At 37.4% G+C, this 9520-nt stretch overlaps 1 protein-coding gene across 1 annotated transcript in view; it reads right to left on the bottom strand.

Moving 5' to 3' along the window:
• Window positions 1-1529: 1529 nt before the first annotated feature.
• LOC104121794 (cohesin subunit SA-1) overlaps window positions 1530-9520 on the bottom strand; it is a 111928-nt gene continuing 103937 nt past the window's right edge. The window contains exons 9-11 of the mRNA XM_035889469.1: window positions 7075-7226; window positions 2696-2769; window positions 1530-1734 (exon numbers count right to left, since the gene is read on the bottom strand). Of these exons, the coding sequence (XP_035745362.1) occupies window positions 1530-1734; window positions 2696-2769; window positions 7075-7226 (431 nt within the window). The remainder of the gene's footprint in view (window positions 1735-2695; window positions 2770-7074; window positions 7227-9520) is intronic.

Below are 9520 nucleotides of genomic sequence, written 5' to 3'. Positions count from 1 at the left end.
TTTTCTTCAAGTTTTTTTTTTTTTTTTTTTTTTAATGTGAGAAGTGAGCACTCAAATCTTTCAATAAATTGGAAGGCAATCTATGGAAAGAACATGTAACCTCACTGCAACCCTAGCTTACTAGTGGGAAGACAGCTACATTCTGAATGAAACAGTTTTGGGGGACTTTTTGTTTAGATCAAGGACTTGCTATTTACGTTACAAAGGTCACTGAGCATGAATCACTGTGGCAGAGTCTGAATCATATTATGGAAAGCGATTTCTTCTCTGGGAATAATTAAAATAACGTTCTTTTGAAATCATTACCACTTGTGCATGGGCTAAGGACTGTAAAATGATGTCAAGTTTATAAATCATTCAAACTATTTGAGAGAAGGAATGCTTAAGAAACATTATGGAAGCAGACAATAGTTCGAAATCCTTTCCTTTCTTCTCCCCCCCATCCCTGGTTTTCAATTAGCTGGTTTTAATATAGGTATTTTTTTCCTCTCTATGTTCTTTCGCAGATGTGACTGCAGAAATTTGAAACTATGTTCTCTGTTGTCTACAGATTACTCATATTCGGGTATATGTTGTAAAAGACTCTCTTAGGAGCTTCACAGAAGTTAAGAAACCCAGATATACGATGACTCCTCACAAAAGTAGCTCTTGGGGGGCAGACTTGGAAGCAGTTACTTCTTCTGACCCTCTCTAAACAGTGGCAGAAGTGGTGCCACACACCCTGCTCAGAGCACACCACTGCTTGACTGATTTCAGCAAATTCTTCACTGGCCTAACAGCATCAGCCTGGGCATCTTTCTTCAGGGCATGAATCAGCAGAGTTTCTTTATTTTGCCTCTCCTTTGTTACAGCAGTATCAGCAAAATCAGGCCTTTACTAATGGTGGCAGAAGGTATGAAAAGAAACCAGGGTTACAAAAGGAGGATTTAAAAAGAAAGAAAGAAAAAAAAGGCAACAGCATGCAGACCATCAGAAGGTATTTTTCCAACCCCACACAAGAGCATGAGCTACTAGGAAAACATTTTAAAGTGACTTCTCATTTGATACAATACACTAAATCCTGAAGGGGAAAAATGGAAAAACTGTTTGCATTTAATTTCTTTAACTTTATTACCTACACTCCATGAAAGAAGCTTTCATGACAAAATAGCATGAGTGCTATAACTGAGCTAATATCCCAATTTACCTGTTGACTCTGTATACCCATCCTTCTTTTGCCATGTAGCTCAAGGCTTACTGACCAATTCCATTTCCTCGCAGACCTTTCAGACCCTCTCAGTTCACCATCTCTCCTTTATCACTTCCTCAGGAGGGAAGAAACAAATGGATAGCAAATGAAGTTGTCTTACAGGTGTGTGGGACAGAGTAAGGATACAAGGTCCGAAGAAAAAGAGAAGTGTGACGTATGCATGCAAGAAAAGAGGTTCTTTTGTGAGCAATTACCGTACTTAGAACCCCTGTCTTCTTAAGAGACTCCTTTTTGCTGCTACCTCTCCTTGGAGAGATGCTCTCAGTACATCTATAAACTTTCAAATATCATGCTCAGGTAGTGTGGAGACATGCCCCAACTCCGCCGTGTTGTTCACACCAATGTATTCCTTAGCACAGGCCCCTTCCAGCACTCCTGCACTTTTCTCCATAATAACAATAGTCCCTCTGCCCACCTGAACTATGGGTTCCTCGTCACCTTCTAACCCTCTTCTCATACACCCTTTCTTGTTTTCTGCCATTTGTCTAAAAGATTTCATAAATGGTAAAGTTTTAAACCAGAACTTAAATCTGAAAGGTTAATTGCATAGCTTAGCATCCTTGAATTTGATCTTTTGACTTTGAGAAGTCAATTAACATTTAAAGAGCTGGTTTCACCAAGATGCTGCAGATGATATGAGGTACCTTGTGATGCAAAACAACCCTGATTGTACTTTAAAAGACTACTGCTCTCTGATAAACCATACTCCAAAACAGCACGCACCAGTCCAAAACTACTGGTTTGTGCCATTCTAAAGCAAATAGAAGTGCATGCATGCACACATTCAGGCATGCACATGAATATATATAATCTACTGTGGTTTTGTATTCACAAGACATAGCATATTAACTACTAAACGAAACCTTTGTGATGTGCTAACACCACAATAACTTTTTCATGTTCTTGGTACAAATGTCCAAAACATTTAACAAACAAAAAAATACATGTTAACTGGAATAAAGGCTTTGATTGCCCTTAGGTAATTTAAGGAGTAAAAAGCCTGAAACAAAGTTGAAGTGGTGGAAACATCAGAAATCTGCTGTTTACACTTAAGACCTACAAAAGGAAATGCAGAGTAGAGGTACCCAACAACCAAAACTTCCCTCTTATGATATGCACTGGCCATTTGATTATTCTTAAGATATGTCATGTTTGTGCTCCCACCTTGGACAACTTTTCTTTTTAAAAGACAAAGATTCAAATTCCATGTCTCCCACAACTCCTTAAAACTGTTGTACTGAATTAAAATAAAGTTGGTGGATGGCTCTACTGTGCAATTAATTGGAGTTACACTTAGATTTTCTTCCATAACTTCAGTGTTTTTGATACTGCCTTTGTGGCATCTAGAATATTACATCAGAAGAAAAATCAACACAGAAACTGCCCTTGACATTATTTATGATTATACTTTGTTAGCAGAGCCTACTGTAGCATGCATTTTCTTACCGGTATCTATGAACAAATATACCCTTAAAAATAGAGTTCATCATATTTTCGATTTCATCTTGGTTTTCTTGTAGCTGCAAAAAACAGAACAAAAATAAATAAAAGATCAACTGCTTATTATACTTTGATATTCTACAACATTAGAAGACCATGGAAGAACACTTAATTAAAGGTAGATCCACCATTTTCTACTTTTCCAGCACATGCCTGTATTATGTGCATATACATACATATATGCAATGCCTTAATGGCAGAAAGTTAACATTCTCTACAAACATCAGTTGATTTAGTTTCAAATTAATCCTCTGAAGTGGTCATCACCATTTTTTTGCTGAAATTTAGACAAGTAGAGACTCTGTTCAGTAATGTCAGCAGTCCTGTAATCATAGTTAAACAGATAGAACTGTGAGTGAATGACAGCGGCAGCAATGAAGCTGGTTACAGGTCTGGAATCCCCTCTGAAAAATTCGATGTCCTATTTAAGGAAAGTACTTAAAGATGTTGTAAATCTCAAGTACGAGTGTCAGTTGCTTCAACTTCAGTGCCCATGATAACTGAACTTCTGAACCAGGAAGCTTTCCAGAATCAGAGCACAGGCATTTAACATTGAGGCACACCTGACATCGAGGCCTTAGATTGCAAAAAACCAAACAAAACCCAAACCCAGATGAAAAAGGTGTTATGCGCATGTTTTTATAAATAAGATTTTTTTAAAAAAAACCCTTAGTATTTCCTGTGTAATACAAGGACATTCTGTAAGTACTGTGGAAAGCCTACTATGTGTCAGTGAGTATGTTAACATGCCCTAAAGGAACATCTTGGAATTAATTAAAGTATTCTCATACTTTTGTACTTTTGTTCTAAACTAAGTATGACTTAATTACACCAAAATGCAGCTTTGTTAAAGAAGATGACACCAATTCTATACAATCAGCTTTTGGAGCAGAACTGCTGCTACAGTCAAAGCCATCATTCTTCCATCAAGGTGTTTCTTAATGTCAAAATATCAAAGCAGAGTAACATGTATGTGAATGTAAATTTTTCCACATTTTCAGTATGAAAACCACAACAGAGCCTTGCTAGTACAGAGTGCATATATGTATAAAATAATAAAACCTGTGTAATTATGGACAAATATATTTAACAGATGAAACATCTTAAAGCCAGGGGCAGAACTACAATCAGCTGTTTTGACTTCCTGCATAGCATGAGCTCATAAACACTTTCACCTACGGGTTTATATTTTTCATTATTTCTTCTAGATAAGATCTAAGGTAGCTTGCAAAATTCAGTAAATGAAGCCTCCCAGTTTCCTAAAATGCAAGGAGGTGCTGTCTCCTTTTTGCATATGGGGAAACCGAGGCATTGAGAGTTTTTGACTAAATTGTCAAACATCTGTCAAAGAAATTAATTTCATTGTAAAAGGGATTATGTACAAAAGGGAAAAGTTGCGTGCACACCAGCTCTGCATATACCAAAGGGCTGGTACACAAAACAAGCATATTTAGACATTGCTTCTGGGAGAAGCACTACTTTCAGCATCAGCTCAACCCAAACAGGCACAGAATAAATGCTTGTTCAAGAAGACATAAGCCAAAATGGAGCGTTAATTTCTAAGCACTCCTCAGTTGGTTGACTTCACAGGCTACAGGCAGGCAAATATCCACAGAAACATGGGGCTAGAGATAACCTAGCACAGACTGTGGAGTAAAATGAGGATCAGAATGAACCAAAAAGCCTCAGGACAGAAAAACTACTGAGGGCCTGAAAGGGAAAGGAGAAACTCCTGGAGAATTTTGGGTATGAATCGTTAACACACCACAGAAGTGAGGTAGGAGAGACTAAACTTTATGAGCCATGAGAAGGTTAAGATACTGAAGAAAAGTGTGCTTTGACATCTCTTTGAGTGCAAAATGGAGCAGCACAACAGAAGACTAAACAGCATAGATGAGGGGACAGCATGGATGGCTTCCTCCCTCTTTTTCTGCATGGAATTTACGGCGTGCTATAAACATGGCACGTTATTGGCTATATAACTGATACAGGGATCCAGGTGCTGGGGGTAGAGCTGGTGGCTGGTGTAGAAGCAGAATCAGAGATTCAGTAGGTCCATGTGAGATCCTTTTTACTTTTGTGTGCTAACATTTAAAAGAAAATTCTCAAATATATTTTAGAGTCAGTAATGAATTAACAATTCTTTGAAAAATATGAATTTTCTCCAAAACTGTAATTGTTTTTTACATTTTCAGCTTTTCTAGATCATGTACTTGAATTTGAGTGCTTAACTTCAAGGCACCTTGAGAGAGCATTTGTGTCCCCGGATTCCTGCTCTTATCAGTGCAAAAGTGATTTAACACTACCCCCCTTAAACTTACATAAAAATAAGAGAAACATTTTCTTGTTGACTCTGTGAGCATTTTGAGTAGCTCAAAAGACTCGTATGACAAGCCCAAAATTTGAATTACTACTGGCAGAAACTAAACCACAACTTCCTCTATTTTGTGGCAGATTGTTACATAAACCATCCAGTTTAGTTGAACATCTCATTGACAAGAACAGACCTTCATGCACTGCTCTCACATTTGACATGTAGAAGGTTACATGAGAATGAAACACTTCAGAGAGCATTCCATCTCTTCTACTTCAGGTTAATTTGCCACACTTAGCTTGCGAACCGTCCCTGTGTTTATCTTCATGAAGATAAACAAATGCTTATGTAAGTGCTTATGAGGGTTTATTATGATGGCATTACATCAAAAGAATCAGCTAAGGAAGTGTCAGCACAGAATACTATTTATTGTAAATTTAGCATATTTAAGCATGGGAAATACATAGCATTATGTTAAGAATTCTTGCACAGAGCCATTATGCCATCTAATCCTAATAAACGTCTTCTGGACAGGGTCCTCTACTATGTTTAACACCATGTATCTGAGGACGCACTCGATCACCACCGCTCCTTTCCGGCTTACTCCTATGCAACATTTTGATTAGTAGTGACATGAGAGAGACTGAACATTCATAGCAAAAGTTAAGGTTTGTCAAATGCGTGTTCTTCTTTCAGGGTTTCATGGCCCCATGGTAGCCTGGGCATCACTGCTTCGGAGCCTCCCCAGAGCAATTATATACTGCATCTCCAAAAGACATTGAAAAGAACAGCTGAAGGAATGAGTATAGAGGACGTCCATAGACACAGAAATACTAAACCAAGTTAATCAATGTAATTAGTAACTTTGTCCTTCTCTGGAAATTCAAAGCAACAATTAACAAACTTGGAAGAGAAACTGTGCTCCAGCTATGTTGACAAAGCAATTCTGCTTTTTAAAATGCTTTAAGGCTGACATTGAATTTAATATTTAATTTGTTTCCCTTGCAGTTTGGGCAGGAAAGATTGTTCTTGCTCTGTAACTTAATGGATAATTTTTAAGAATTATGAAAGCCAAATAAAATTGTGTTATGGATTGCAGGGGTAAAATAAAAACAAAAATACATAATTGTAATTATCCCCAGACAAAGACTATAAAGTCAAACAATTTTGAGTCAAAGTTATACCTAAAAGAATCCAAGGCGCATACAGGTAAAGCACCCAGACATCCTTAATTTGCCATGGAGTAAAACAGTGGTGGTGGAAATATATTCAAAACTAATATATTAAAAATAATAAATTTATATCTAAGTCATATATACTTCGATTTTTCAATCAATCTTATGAGTTTTACATGGCATCTTTACAGATTATGGCTGTTTGGGTGTATATATTTATTCATTTTCTACTCGTCATCTTTAAATTTCTTTTAAGTACAACTCTAAAACTGAATTTCCTGGGATAGAATACTTTATATAGGGATGATTACAGCAACCTTCTAATGATTTTGCTCACCTAATGCCCGACTGGTACTTACTAAAAGCGACTTTAATGTCTCCCTAGCTTCTTCTCCCTGAGACCAGGTGCTATAGCCCCCACTCCAGTGTTTCTTGAAAGCAGCTACAAAAAGAAGTACTAATGAGACACTATGTAATAATTGCAGTGATCAAAGGGACAAATGGGCAGTGCAGTGAGGGACTACATGTGATCCTCTTTTCAAAATCTTTTTGCATAACCAAAACAGTTACTACTAATTTTCCTCCTGTCTGGTCATATATGCAAGCCTGAGAATAGAAATTACCCTGTGCGTGCAGAACAGCACAAAAAACTCAACTCAATGTGTTAATACAAGATTTAAAAATGTAGCCCAAGTAATACACTTGAGATCACACAAACATGACTGCAGAACTAATCTCTTGTTTCTCACTATGATACTCAAGTCACAAGCCACCCAGGACTTTCTGTTGGAGGGAATGCACATGAACCAGGAAAAAAGATTCATCTTTTCACTTGCCTCTTTTCTTTTCTGAAGCAGCAGCTCCAATCTTTCATTAGCTCTTTTGCCAATCATTTTGTTTCTCTCAGCTTCATACTGCCTCTGTGTATTATCCTGATGAATGCTCAGGTTTAAGGCAACATTCACAAGAGCAGTCATAAGCTTCATAGCTGCAAAGGCAGAAGACAGAATATGACTCTTTACCTGTAGTCAGAGTTAAAAAATACTGCCTCAGCAGATCCATACTCACAGAAAATAACCAACTCGACCCTGACACAAAGCCATCTGGAAAGGCACTTCCCACCCAAGCAATACTCAGGCCACTTGGCTCATCTAAAGATCAAAAAAGAGAGGTATATATACCGCACTGAGCTCCAAGCAATGTTCTTTGCCATCTTCTCCAGAAAACCATTCAAGTTCTGAGAGCATAAGGTCAGTGAGCAAGCATGTGAATCTGCAGGATCAGTGTGCACCACAAAGCCAGTTACTGTGGAGTTACATACATTTCTCTACTAAGAACCATTAAGTATTATAATAGATGCTTCCATACTAAGGGTAACTCTTAACCAATAGCTACTGAAGATTAGTCAGCTCACAAGGGACCACAGCACTGTTTCTCTGAAAGTAAGTCTGACATTGCTGTAAAGTCAAGTGTATACTTGAATAAAAATACAATTAGAACTTTATGTACCCCTTTATATGCATTTTCACACATGCTGGATAGAATACTGTTCATGTATATTTTTCTGTCTTAATTTGTGTTTACAAAAAAATTAACAAGGGTCTTTCCCATGTTCTGTGTGGTTACATTGCATATCACAAACTGTCACAGCCTCTCTGGCTAAATACACAGCACAGTCTTCAAAGTAGAAAAGCAACTATACAAATGGAGAAGTGAAGCTACTCCTATGGTAACTGTGTCTGATCTTGCTATTGCTCAAAGCTGGTAGCTCTAGAAGCACCCATACCTACTTCTTCCCTTTGTTTCTTGCTATAGCGAATCATTTCTCATTCAAATTGGCTAGCACAGAGGAAAATTGAAAACACAGACAACAGAAACACTCCTTCATGAATAAATGAAATTCTACAAGTAGATTTTCGTAATATTTATCGAGATTGAGCTCCACAGCATGATGCTGACCTCTGCTCTGCAGGACAGCAACATAATTAAATGTGCAAAAAATAGCTTGAAGGAAATCTGCAGAATCAAAACAGAACTCTCCTGTGTGTTAAAATAAATAAATGGCATGCATTATCACTGGAAAATGATCTTCAGCAGCTCTTATTCCCAATGTAAGCGCAAGATACATGTACATCTAATGCAAGAAGCCAGCAGTGGCTTAAATAACTGAAGCTAGTTCTGGTGAACCTTGGCTTTCACATTTGCTTATCCTTTCTTGAAGTTTCTAGCTACATAATCCATTCCAAATGATAGCAACTATTTCTTCTACATAGCACAGGTCTTGGGTAACGACTCTAATGTATAGTGCTGTTTCCTGTCTTTTCAATCAAACCTCTCAAACACCTGTCCCACACAAAGATGATCCAATCAAAATAAGAGACCAGACTGCATACATGATTATCCTCAGTCCATGATCTATCTCCTATAAAACAAGCAACGACAATCTAAGCAAATAGCAAATCAAAATCACCTGGAATTGAAGATTGTCAATACCAGCTGGAAAGGAACAGAGTTTCCATCTCAGATTAAATAATAGGCACAGATTTCCAGCAGGTTATCTGCAGTTCAAAGTATGTTCACCTTTGAATACTGAATTTGTAGAGGCAAACTCTAAACCTGGAAACTCACGCCTGCATAATGCATGTTTTTACTATCCCATTGCCAAGTAAGGTGAAGAATGTGAAGGGATAGGTTTCCAAAAGAGATCAGCCACTGTGAGTTTTAAGTTTTGTTTTTCAGTTTTAAAAACAAACTCCAATCAAATCTGGAGTTGGTTTTCCAGTACCACTGGAAATCTGCCTCTTATTTAGATTCATAGCAAGAGATGAAATATTAAACAAAATTCTGATTGAATTTGTTGGACACTGGGTATTACACTTGGAAACCTGAACAAAATTGTAAGAGGCTGATTGTGGAAAGACTAACTAAATTAGGATGAAATATTGGCAGTAGAAGTATTCAGATGACAAATGTCTCTTATAAAGGCTTCAAATATTTGGCAGGATCTATGAACAGTCTAGGGAGAAGAATCTTCCACTAAGATGTATTTCGGCACAAGAGATGAGCAGAAAGATATCACCTGACGTAACTAGCTTTAGATACCTACATCCGAGCTAGCCACCCTAGTATTGCTTTGCAATTGGAGATAAAATAGTTACTTCTAGAGAGCAATTCATCCATCTTATAGGAGTCATCTTATATAGATCTGATTAAATACATTCTAGAAAAGTTTATTTCTATCTAATGAGATACCCAGTGCTTTCCTTAGATGTAGGCAGCTGT

The sequence above is a fragment of the Egretta garzetta genome, unplaced genomic scaffold (assembly GCF_000687185.1).
Source record: "Egretta garzetta isolate BGI_Z169 unplaced genomic scaffold, ASM68718v1 scaffold1292, whole genome shotgun sequence".
NCBI classification, from domain to species: domain Eukaryota; kingdom Metazoa; phylum Chordata; class Aves; order Pelecaniformes; family Ardeidae; genus Egretta; species Egretta garzetta.
Note: the sequence above shows the minus strand (reverse complement) of the source record. Positions and strands in the feature narration are given on the sequence as shown.